The 13,305-nt window shown below is 36.7% G+C and overlaps 1 protein-coding gene across 2 annotated transcripts in view; it reads right to left on the bottom strand.

Annotated features, from left to right (window-relative positions):
- The window catches only part of LOC128867338 (endoplasmic reticulum metallopeptidase 1), a 31,110-nt gene that overhangs the window by 8,112 nt on the left and 9,693 nt on the right, over positions 1-13,305 (bottom strand). For both annotated transcript variants that reach the window (XM_054108472.1, XM_054108471.1), the window contains exons 2-5: positions 3,833-4,319; positions 3,683-3,732; positions 526-650; positions 53-137 (exon numbers count right to left, since the gene is read on the bottom strand). In XM_054108472.1, coding sequence (XP_053964447.1) covers positions 53-137; positions 526-650; positions 3,683-3,732; positions 3,833-4,319 — 747 coding nt within the window. The remainder of the gene's footprint in view (positions 1-52; positions 138-525; positions 651-3,682; positions 3,733-3,832; positions 4,320-13,305) is intronic.

Here is a 13,305-nt window from a genome sequence, read left to right as displayed (position 1 = left end):
AATCACAATGAGTACACGCCAATTCGTTCATTTTTGTTCTACCACTATTTACCTTCATCAACCAAGGGTGATTAGGGCCAGATTGAAAGAGAATTTCGCGTCCACCATTGCCTGCTGAATCCAAATTTATTAAAGCTCTGTTGATAGAAGATTTAAAAAGTAATTAATATTTTAATGAGTTGGTGAAAGTGAATAGAAAGAAGGTTGATGTGGTGTGGTGACGTGTTGAAGTAGGGCAAATTTAAGTGAGCGATTATGGAAGATATGATACATAGTCAGTTTGGTGTGAGACAAGAGAGGAAGAGAGAGAGAAGGAAAGGGGAAATGCGGCTACATTAAGAGGAAGTGCGGAATGCTGTGTGTAAGCTGGCGCTTGTGATAGGTGCGACCTTTGTTTGAATATAGGTATATGTATGTATGTATAAGGATATATGTATGTTTATATATGAATGTAAATGGATGTATAAGGATGTATATATGTTTGTATGTGTACTATGTATGGATGTATGGCAGCGTGTTACGTACTTGATGTATTTCGCCCATTTGTGCTGTGTAATGAAAGCGTGTGAAGCCTGAAGTGGATTCTCCTCGGCGCCATTAAAGAGGAAGACAACTGGATTGAGCAGTGGTTCATTCGATTTGGAGATGACCTATGTGAATGTAGTCGTTTAAATATTTTTGTTACGTACATATACAGCCCTGGTCATATAAATAGCACATTTAGACTTTGAAAGTAAAGCGTTGAATATGTTTTTAAATAATTATCTTTTACTGGGAAAAAAGCAACATAAAAAATTAAAAACTTATTTACTTTCACTTTAAAGTAATAGTTAAGTAATAATATTGTTTTACCAGATTAGTATTTTTGTATAGGGTGGGCCATGTAAAATTTTGCTTTTTGAATCGGCCATAAAAAAAAATAATCAAAATTAAAAAAATTAATTTTTTTTTTTTATTTTGAAGATTGAACATTGTCATTTATGGATGAAAAATAATATCGTTCAAATGACTGCAACGACTGGCTTTACAGTAGGCCATTCGATTAACCCAATTTTTAAGCACAATTTCGATTGTTTGGGCTCCAATTTCATGAATGGCAATTTCGATTTCGTGTTTTAAAGCATCAATCGTCTCTGGATGGTTCGCATAGCATTTGTCCTTAACGTCTCCCCACAAAAAAATAGTCCAACGGGCTTAAATCACAGCTCCGAGGCGGCCAATTGATATCGGAATTTCGGCTGATTACTCGGTTTTCAAAAACGGAAGCCAAAATTTCGAGTGTAACTTTGACAGTGTGACAAGTTGCACCGTCCTGTTGAAACCAAATGTCGTCCATGCCATCCTCTTCAATTTTTGGAAACAACTCGTTGAGCATGTCACGATAACGCTCCCCATTTACTGTAACCGCGGCTCCTCGCTCAGTTTCGAAAAAAAATGGCCCATGATGTCCCCAGACCAAAAACCGCACCAAACAGTGACTCGTTGCGGATGAATTTGCTTCTCTACAGTAACGTGTGGATTTTCTGAGCCCCAAATCCGACAATTTTCTTTTTGCCGTAGCCCCCGATGTGAAAATGAGCTTCATCAGAAAAGAAGAAGAATACTCACCACTTTGGAAATAGGTTTTCAATATTTCCCAATTTTGTTTAAGCGTATAGCGTCCCATTTCGTAAATGTCAAACCTTTAAATAAATTATGAACACATTTGACATGTCATTTGTGTTACCATTCTCAAAAAAATAGGTGGTTCAAAAAGCAAACGCTATATGGCCCTCCCTGTACTTCCACTTTAAAGTAATAGTTAAGTAATAATATTGTTTTACCACCGTTTTTGATTACTTCTTCAAGCCGTCGGCGCTCCATGCTTTCTACAAGCTTGTGTGGCACCTTTCCTTTGGAATCGAGTACCAAGCTTCTTCAACTGCAACCCACAAATCATCAAAATTTTTAAAAATGTTTGCTAGCGATTTTGATCCTGCACAAATTTTCTATTGGATTGAGATCAGTGCGCGCTGCCCCGGCCAATCCGCTACATTAATTTTTTGTCTTCTGTGCCATTGCTTCACTGTCTTTGCAGTATGCTTTGGATCATTGTCCTGCATAAATGTCCAATTTAATGGCAAAAACTCAAACAAAAATGGCTCCATTTTATTCTGTAGTGTATCCAGATACTAAAATCTAACCATTTTACCAACCACGCGAACAATCGGCCCAACACCATGCCAGGAAAAAGCTCCCCAAACCATGATGCTTCCGCCGCCGCGTTTAATCGTATTTTTTGTGTACCCGGGATTTAGCGCTTGATTTCTTGGACGACGTACAATAGTTTTCCTATCTGGTCCCATCCTATTTACTTTGGTTTCGGCGGTCCAAAGCATGTTTTTCCAAAACTGAATAGATTTGTCTTAGTGGGAGTTTGTGCAAAAGCAAGACGGTGTTTGTTATGTCTTTTTGAGAGGAGTCGTTTTTTCTGCTTATGCGGCCAAACGGCTGGGCTTCGTTAAGTCGCCTTCCTACAAGCTTTCTGGACAACTGTAGATCAGATTCTTGGTTTATTTCAAGCATTATTTGCCGTGCCGACTTAAAAGGATCTGCTTTGCTCTTGCGTATTATAGCTCTATCTAGATTAAGGCCACCCGGTGGTCTAGAATTGGCAAAAAATCGATTTTTTTCGATATTTCGAAAGTATAATATCTTCAGAATATACTGTGCAATTTTCATGCGGAAATTCCTAATATTATAGCTTCTACAGCCCATTAACTGGGTAGAGAGCGGTGCGCGCGCTCCTGTACCTCAAACTCTAAACTCATTTATCTCGAAACGACTTTTTTCGGCACTGCGGGGATTATTCAAACTATTCAACCGAATCACTTGAAATTTGGATATGTTGTTCACAACATGTATCGCTATCGTCGGAACTAGAATCATAATTTTATTTAAATAATTTCCTATTTTTAAAACTAGAAAACTAGTGAAAAAACCCGATTTTACGAACTTTTTTTTTCAAAAGTGCGCCATTTTGTCAATTTTTCATTTTTTCGATTTGTTCTAGTTCCGACCATAACTGCACTCTTTCTGATTAAGAATCTTCTTGAATTTTGTGTTTCAGATGTGATGAGAAGTCTCGAAGTCATCTATGTCGTCCGGGTTCGATTTTTCGAGAGGGTCATCTTCAGCGGCATTTTTATAATAATAAATATTGTTCCAAAGTAAAAAAAAAAATTTTTGTATGCTAAATAAACGTACTAATAAGCTCGAAAAGTTGAAACATCGTTTTTAAAATTTTTAATGGCAAAAAAAAAAAATCGTGAAAATAGATGAAATTTTCGTGCTCTAGACCACCGGGTACCCTTAAGTTTCAGTTTTTCGCGGCTTTGGTTTTCTTTCCGTTTTTTTGCTTAGATAGGATGAATCTTTCTTAACTAAATTAAGCACTTGAAAACAGCAATAAGTATAAATAAAATAGAATGCGAAAAATTCCATCGAAAAAAACGGCAAATTCCTCGCACAAATATATATAAGCTTAATAACGGTAATAAATGTAAACAAACCAATTTATTTGATCAAAGCAGATTTCATACTAAAAACTTAACTTAACATATTTTATAAGGTTCACATTTGTGCTATTTATCTGTCCATGGCTGTATTTTTTTAAATTATAAAATAAATCCAACTGACTTACGCGTGCGGTCTCCAACATAATGGCCACCATTGTGCCATCATCGCCAGCGCCTGAGAGAAAAGCAACAAAAAAATTTTTTCAATTTTTACAATAATTTTAAACGAAAAATTTCGTACACTAAATTCCTTGCGCAAAATAATATTTTCCTACCTTTCCCATGCGGCACGGAATCGAAGTGACTGTTTACCAATAAATACGAGGTGCTATTCGTGTCTTTGGGGCCAATTTTAATTACGAAATTCTGTATGCCTTGATACATGTTGACCATGTCCCAGTGACAATAGCTACCGGAAGCCAATTGCACATCGCCTTCAATTTCAAGTAAAGGATTTGCACCGGCTTGAATATCTTTCAGTTTTTCCTGGAAATATTGGATAGCATTTTGCTCATTTGCTACACTACCCACCACGCGTGGTCCCAGCTCTACGAGTTTGATCAGATTTTGTTCCGCTCTCTCCGCTATGAAACGATCCGGATAACGAGCTTCGTCCGCTATATTAATCGGCTTGGGCAAGCGATGATAGGCGGGTATGGAAATGAAGAAATACAGAAGCACCCAAAAGGAGAGGAAAACAGGCGCCCAATACCACTTGATTTTGCCATGATCAACGAAGATACGCTGCCAACAGCTTCTTGTCTGTAAAAAATGTCGTTTGTATGGAGAATAAATTAGAGTGAAGGATTTGAATGAAGCTAAAAAATGCTTTGAAATATGTTATTTATTTAATGAATTTTTATTTAATATTTAATTAATTTTTATGTTATATTTAATGAATTTCTATTTTATATTTAATTAATTAATTCTCATTATGTTGTGCAGTGTAGCTTTACTAACCTTGATGCGGCCTACCCTTTTCGTGCACTTGACTTACTCTACGCAGTCTGCATGGCATTGAGTTATAATCGATTTGTCATAAATTCTATGGTTTATCTTATCTGGTGTTTTGGTAGACTTTGGCTTGCGAGTGGGCAATGTTAAAAATTTGTATACAATTTTTGTTGTAATATCATAACTACCATTCTGGGCCATGGCAGACCTTCGAATGCATATCTGCGTTGAGAAAGCTTCGCACAAAAACAGCCACTTGTAAAGCGACTCGATCAAGGTGTAAGCCATAAATTGTAGGAGAAGCTCGAAGTTACACATGCGTGTGTGTGTGTGAGTGTGGCATATAGTACATAAACATGTATTTGCTACACAATCGGCCTACTTTATTCTTTCACATTGCAGCTGTGCCTGAACTATGCGTACCACTGATAAGATTTGAAATAATTTTGCTACTGTATCCCAATCTTTTTTTAAAGTTCAAGAGCCCATAAATATGTTTGAGATATAAATGCTTTTTCATTGTTAACATTTTCGGTACTAAGTGCTCAATAAACTTAAGGAGGGGAGAGTGAGGTATTTAGTCTTTGTGTAGGTGGGTAGGGTGGCGTTCGCAAAGAGACACTTAGACTTTTCGTAGGTCCGTTGTGATACCACTGAGTCTTTGTGTTAAGTGCGCAGCAAACTTAAGGAGGGGAAAGTGAGGTATTTAGTCTTTGTGTTAAGTGCTCAGTAAACTTAAGGAAGGGAAAGTACGGTATTTAGTTTCTGCGTTTCTTTTAAATGAACGCTTAACATCTCCAGAGTATTATGTCAAAATTTTCGGTTTATCAAAAGAAAATTTACAAAAAAGTTGTTACATGGAGTCATAGTCTGGTGAAACTCACTAGAGAAGACGATTTGTGAAGAAGCTGGAGAGAGTTCAGAGGTCGGCCCTCATTGGAATCAGTGGGGCGCTTCGAAAGACTCCTACTCTGGCGCTCAACGCAATGTTAAATGTGGTACCCGTAGACATCGCAGGCTACACGTACCGCAATTAGACTGAGGGGCTCGATCTATAAGCTTAACCTCACTTATGAGCACTCAAGCGTCCTTAGAAACTTCGAGTTCATCCCTTTGTGAACGGATCAGTGTATACCCTCGTTTTGTTCAACCGGAACCTTCTCCATTCATATTCCGTCAAGGGAAGAGTGGACGGGGGGCTACACTTAGGGACAAGGCCTGGTGAACTTGTTCACGGATGGATCGAAGTTGGAAGGAAAGATTGGCGGAAGAGTCTTTTGCGAGGAGCTCCCCATCAGACTCAAATTCAGGTTACCGGACCACTGCAGTGCGCTCCAGGCAGAGGTAGCTGCAATCAAGGAGGTAGCTAATTGGCTGCTCAACTGCGTACTAACAGTCAAGAAAGTAAATATTTACTCCGACAGCCAAGCGGCAATAAGGGTCCACGGGTCAGTGACCGTGCATTCGAAACTGGTCAAAGAATGCTTGACCTCACTTTCGACTGCGTCCGAATTCTTTGCCATAAGCCTCAACTGGGTTCCTGGTCACAGTGACATTGCAGGAAACAGTGTGGCGGATGAGCTGGCTAGACAAGGGACATGTAAGGTGATTTCACTGCGAAGGGAGAGAATTCGGATCCCCCTGACTACCTGCGGTTTGCTCTTGGAAAGATGGGCATCGCGCCAACTCAGCGAGCGTTGGAGGATGAGGTAGAACCTCTCAGCACTTCTCCTTTCTCCCTGTTCTGGCGGGACTAAGATCCAGGCATCTTGACACTTACTTCTTTGCTACACCTGCTGATACAGCTGGCGCTGACATTAAAAATCTGATGAATTTCATCAGCAGCACAAAGCTCATCGTTCGTAATCCACACGCTCCTAACCATCCCAGCACCACCTCTCCCCGCCCTCTCTCTGTATCCCATCGGTCTTTCTCTTTCACCTCACCTCCTTCATAATGGTACCACAAAGAACGAATCCATTTTTTTCTTCGTCCAAGTGTAGTCATTCCTTGGGCAACCATACCAACCTAACCTAACCTTTGAGTATTTGAGTGTCCGTTGCTCGAGACCTCGTTTCTACACCTTCGCGGCTTTAACCATCTGTTAGGCACCCGGGTCTGGCCCGACTTTTTCGGCTTTGGACGTGAAGTTAACATATTTCTATTATAGCTAAGAACTTGAGCTTCTACCGATTTATGGATATAACCTTTTGAAAAGGACCCTCGAATCATTTTTTTTTACATAATTCCACTATTATATTTGAGAGTTTTTTTTTTGTTTATTTAAAAATTAATAATCGTGCAATATTAATTTAGCTGATTTTTTTAACGAAAACTGGTGTTTTGGTTTCCAAGTCATACTTTGAGAAATATCTGCTTTAACAAATGTATTATAATTTTTTTTTCAGAGGACTCTGTTACCTGGTTCTTTTTTTTTAGCGACAGTCGGTTTTTTGGCCTCAAAGTTCTTCGATAAAATAAAAAAATCGTAAAAAATCATCCCATCATCATAGTTCAAGAAACATTTGCTTAAACAAATTAGTTTTTTATTTTCAGAGACCTCTGTTGGGAATTATGATGTACACCGTCAAAAAAGTTTAAAACAAGCCGAATAAGAAAATATACAAATTTATGGCGTGAAATAAATTTTTTTATGATGTAGTCTCCCTGAACATCAGTACACTTCTTCCAACGAGATGCCAACTTATGATTTTCATACCTGTAGTGAGAATGTGGAAGGGCTGTAACAACTTACTGCTACAACAACAACAACAAGGGCTGCAAAATACGCTTCCACAGCTGTAATGGCCTCATCATTTGATAAAAAACACTTTCCACGCATGCATTTTTTTAGGTTTGGAAAGAAATAGAAGTCACTAGGAAGCAAATCTGGTAAATACGGTGGAGGCACCAACAATTCGAACTTTAATTCATGGATTTTAGCCATTGCATGGATTCGTGGATTTTAGCCCCCTGCATACACGCGGAATGCTGCTGAAGTGGCAGTCCTTGGCCGGATATAAGTCCGGGTCACTCCGGTTACGTAGAACCGACTGTCGTGGGAACGTGAAAATGCTCTTGTGACACGGTGCATTGTCCTGATGAAAAATAATTTTTTACGTTGGCAAACTGGGTATTTTTTTACGAATTTTTTCCTACAGTTGGTCTAAAAGGAATGTTCAGAATTTAGTGGTTCAACAGTTTGCAAGCAATCCACAAACAAAATTGCTTTCGCATCCTAAAAAAATTGAAGCTGGCGCGTTTCGGAGCCGAAGAATCCGAAGCACACCACTCTTCAGTCTCTTGTTTTGCTTTAGAATCATGGTGATAGACCAAAGTCTTATCCATAGTGATGAATCGACGCACAAAATCCACTGTATCCACTTTCGAAAGCGCTTTTAAGGGGACGCGGTGGTCTAGAAATTAAAAAAAATCGAATCGGGGGGAAACCGGTTTAGATCGATCAAAAAATCGATTTTCTTTTTATTGCATAACTCGTTAGTATAACTACTCAAGAATATGTAGTAAAAATTTTAAAGCGAAATTCGCATTATTCGTGATTCTATGAGCACTTAAGTGACTGCCAGTCGGCTCGATGTTTTTCTCGAAACAATTTTTATCAACTGGTGGCAGTTCTAGCTTAAAAAGTTATCAGCCAATCGTTCTAAAATTCTTCGGGATTTTTTCTTTATTTAATCCTAATCTATATGAACCTTATTCTGCGATTATATTATTATTTAAAATATGCGTTTTTAAGCAAAATAGATGAAAAAATATGCTATAAAAACTACTTTGTGTTCAAGCGCCTCAAAAGCATGCAATTTTCAATATTTTTTACCACAATTAGGTTCGTATTGTTGTTGTTGTGTTTGTTGTTGTTGAGGTGGTTGAACATTTCTGAGCTGAAATGCTCCTAATTAGTGAAGGGCACCGTTTTACTACCACTATCTCGTGTGATGGTGATGTTGTTTTTTTGTTTTTTTTTTGTTTCCAAGTCAGATCCATTTAGTGAGGTCCAAGTATAGCAGCAAATCCTTTATCTCGATGTCTGCGATCTCCTTAATTTGCTGTAGGAAAGGCTTACCGAAGGATCGGAGTCGTGCCCATATTCTTAGGAAACAAGCACGCTCTAACGCCACTATCTCCCGCGGAAATAGCTTCAAAAAAATTTAAAAGTGTACCTAAGAATATAAATAAAATATCCTCTAAACTTAAACAATTTCTGATTATTCCTTCTTTGTTCAAAAAATTCTCGAAAAAGACCAAACATTTTGGCCTCCTAAACCGGTTTCCCCCCTTAAGAATATACTGTGAAATTTTTATGCGGAAATTCCCAATATTATAGCTGCTACAGCCTATTAACTAGGTAGAGAGCGGTCCGCGCGCTCCTGTATCTAAACTTTAAACTCAAACGACTTTTTTCGGCCTGGTTTTGTCCAAAAAAAAAAACCCTCAACCGATTCGTCTGAAATTTTAATATGTTGTTCACAACATCAATAGCTATCGCCCATACCAGAATCTTATTATTATTTCAATTATTTCGTGTTCTCTTTATTAAAAAATTGAAAAACCCCGACTTTTAGAGTGTCAAATTCAAAAGTGCGCCATTTTGGCAAATTTGTTTTTTGTATTCTAGTAGTGGGACATAGCTACTGTCATACTGATTAATATATATTTTTGGTTTTTGTATTTCAGATAAATAGCTGAGCCAAAATGAACAACACCGTCGAGGTCCAAGTTTGCGGAACGGTCAATTTCAGCGCCAGTGTTTAAATTATTAAAATTAAAAAAAATTTAAATTTCATTTTTGTATGTAAAAGAAGTTAAATAAAAAGCTTACAAAATTTAAATATCATTTTTTGCTTTTTTTATTGTTAAAAAAAGTTCCCGAAAATACCCTCAATTTTCGAGCTCTAGACCACCGGGACCCCCTAATGTTGTGAAGAAAGTTGCATGCGAATGAGTTTTTGTTCCATTCTTAAGGCCGGCGGGCCAATTAGATGTCCTAAATTCAGTAGTTTTCGCGAAGCGTTGTAGGATGAGAAAAAAAACAATTAGCCAAATGAAGTTTTGGGGATAGTTTAATATATATTTGAACTAAAAAAAAAAATTTGTACAATCTCCAACAATATATTGTAAGCCGAGTTATCAATAGATTCCCAGAGCGCCTTGCCACTGAAGTATCCAACTTCTGTACAAGATACAACTTGCAATTTTCATCTGAAAACAAAAAAAAAAAAAGATTATTAATTTTGATGTAATTATCTTCGATGTGAACTAAGAAAATTGGGAGAAACACGTAAAATTCGAAATTTTGGGGAAGGTAGAAAAAAAGTGGTGTTTCAAGGAAAAAAAAACTCTTCAACTGGGTAAAAAAGTCGCTTAAAAAAAGTTTTTGGATGTTTTTTTAGTTCACATAGAAGAGAAAACAATACTGAAGATAACGCATTTTGAATGAAATGGATAGCTCGTTTAGTTTTTTTGCAATCATGTACATAAATTAGGTAAAATCGTGGAAATGAAAAGCCGAGAAAACGCGCTTCAAAGAGACGTACACAGAAACAATACACTACAACAATAAGCGCACGGTTGCTCGACGCCGCACTACGCTCGGCTCTGTAGCTCTGCAAGTACTTGGAATTTAACTCTGAAAATTTGTGTCTCATGTTCTTGAATATCTAAGCTATTGATTTCAGGAAAAAAAAAATTGATTTTTTTGACCTTTTAATTGGCCCGCCGGCCTTAACGAATGCGACACCCGTTGCGCACAGAGCTTTCAGAAACCCAATACTTCAGCCAAGATATTGCTTAAACTGCCCAATGAGATGCCTAGGGCTTCTACTAAATCCTTAAATCCAATATGGTATCCTGTATTTTTCTACGAGCTCTGCTCTGTTGCTGGTTTTGGACGTTAAGGTGTGTACGACCACTTTTAAGTTTAGCAACCCATCTCTCCAACAAAACAAAAAAAAAATTTCGGCAGGCCCCTCTTATCGAACCGCAAAACTTATTGAACAGCCTAGTATTTTAATTCGTAATAATTTTTATTTATTTCGTCAACTCGGTCAACGCGCTTATGATTTTTGCACCAAGTTGGACTAGGTCTTTTTCTGACCATAATGGACTAGTTCATCAACTGGTAGTTCATTAACTCGACATTTCGTATGACACAGTCATGTTAAAAATCCAATTGCTAGCATTTAAAAAAGTGAATTACTTCAGCTGCAAAGCAAACCAAGGTAGTGCAGAAGTGGTTGTTTTGACTAGAGAGTATTTCACAGTATGGCATTGGTGAGCTGGCTTGTCATATTAAACAATTTTCCAAAATATAGCTAAAAGTTCGGGTATTCTTGGAACAAAAGGTGTGTAATAATAGCATTCGTGCTGATATTTGAATAAAAATAATAATCCATGTATTTGATTTATCATTTCCATGTGTTGCCATGATTCAACCAGCTGATATCGCACACAAATTTAGGTTAGTCGCTTGATAAAATTTGTCAGCGTAATTCATAAAAAATGATACACATATTTATTTGCACACATAACTTGCATGACAATTAAATCTCCTAGCGTGCAACTGCAAATTCAAAAGAGTTACAAATGAATTTGTTGTCAGAATGGATGTTTATATTGCAAAAACGGGAGCAACAGAGCGCATACTTATAGAGCCGAAATCACATATGTATATATGTACATTAGGGTGCATCATTCATTGTATACAAAATTCGTACTATTTTTCTATCGGAATTCTCAATTTTTTATGTGCAAAGATTAACGTGAACAGAATTGATGGGAAAGTACCTTCAAAAATTGTGTTTTTTATATAAATAAAATTAATTTAATAAAAAAAAAATAATTTGAAAAAATTACCCGAAATTATAGAAGAGTTTAAGCTAAAAATAAAAAAATGGATTTTTTAATAAATAAAATTAATTTCTAAAAAATTTAATTAATTAAAAAAAAACTGTAAAATTATCTATATTAAGAAAAAATCACTTGAAATGATAGAAGAGTTTAAGCGTAAAACAAAAAAAAAAATGTTTTTTTAATAATAAAACTAGTTTGTAAAAATTTAATTTAATTAAAAAAAATCGGGTTTTTTCATAAATAAAATTATTTTGAAAAAATTGTAATTAATTAAAAAAATAAAAATAAATACATCAAATTAGTAAAAAAAAACCTGAAATTATAGAGGAGCTTAAGCGTAAAATAAAAAGAAGTCTGAGTTTTTAACAAATAAAATTAATTTGTCAAAATTTTAATTTAATTAAAAAAAAAAATAAATAAAAAATAAAAAAAGTGCATGTAGCGGAGTACACATAACAAAAGTGAAACTTTCACCCCAGATAAAGAAAGAGGGAGAGATCCGAGAGAGAATGAGAGAGAGAGAAAGAATATATATCTAAATAAATCCCCAACATTTGCAGAGAATACAAATAGACAAAATTTACAAAGAACGGAGAAGGGTCGACCGGTGTAGGTAAAGGCCGGACACAAATCGTAGCAACAACGCGCACTACTCCGAGCGTTTATTACCCGCACAAACGCAGCCACAAACTACCGCAAGGCAATACCCATAAATCCGTCGCCGGAATGGATAGCACTTTATAGTACGCACAAGCACTAGCCAGGCACCAAGTAGGCACCAAAAAAAACGCCAAAAAAATTGGGTCCAAAAAACGTCCCATACATTAGGCACCAAGGAAATATAACGCCAAAAAGTAGGCACCAAAAATATATTTCCTACAAGTTTGCATCAACAAACAAGCGCCAAAAAGTAGGCAGTGTTATTTCTCCCAGAAATTAGCAACCACAAGGAAAAACTCAGGAAAAATAGCCTAAGTGTATATATACAGGTATATAAGGAATAGCTCTCTCTCTCTCCTTTTCCTCTACGTTATATCTTTTTTCTCTCTCGCGGAACGAAAATGCCCAAAACGTTGCATGACCTTGAAATTTTACTCTCCATTCTCGCTAGTCCATCGACGCCTAAGAAGTTTCACTTTAAAATTAATTTTAAAAAATCACCTTAGCTTAAAAGGTTTGCAACAATATTAAAAAAATGATCAACGTATTGAGGTTTTTGACGACTTTTTTTGCCTTATATTGTTGTTTTTTTCCAACTGGTTGTAAATAAACTAACGAGCAGTGTAATTTTGGTAACATAAAGACAATTTTGGAATACATTCCCATAGACATTTTCGCTTCCTTGACCTAACATTCGTCATGCCAGATGAAGTGGTTTAATTCGGATGAAGCCTTTGAAGCCTGAGTGAGTGGGCTTCTGCTTTTTTTATTTCTTCAGCGACCTTACAGATCTTCAGGTTATTTTGTTCAAAATAGTTTTCTATTTCAGCTGTGATTCTGTGCATCTGGTCGATGGCTGAGCGCTTAAAGTGAAAGCCAAATTCATGTGAATCAGTTGAGGATGGACCTTTCAAACAGTGTGCCATTTTGAGGCAGGAACCAGATTGATCGGGATGAGGAAATAAGATCTTTCCACGGTTTTGGCTTTATAATCATTTCTGCAACTTTCCACAGGCTTGGAATATAGTGAAGATATATTGAGTGATTAAATAACTTTGCTAATTTAACCCAACTTGTATCTTTTGGTTGTCTTATTTCTCTCTTGCCTTCTATTGTAAGAAAGGTTCAAAGAAAACATGAATAACTCAGCTAATAACGAGTTTACACTTCTAAGGTATTACTCTTCTTCTTCTTCACTGGCGCGATAACAAGGCATCATTCACACCCTTTTTATTTCTTGAAAAACTATCGTTCATCAGCACAC

Source organism: Anastrepha ludens, chromosome 6 (assembly GCF_028408465.1).
Source record: "Anastrepha ludens isolate Willacy chromosome 6, idAnaLude1.1, whole genome shotgun sequence".
Lineage (NCBI taxonomy): Eukaryota > Metazoa > Arthropoda > Insecta > Diptera > Tephritidae > Anastrepha > Anastrepha ludens.
Note: the sequence above shows the minus strand (reverse complement) of the source record. Positions and strands in the feature narration are given on the sequence as shown.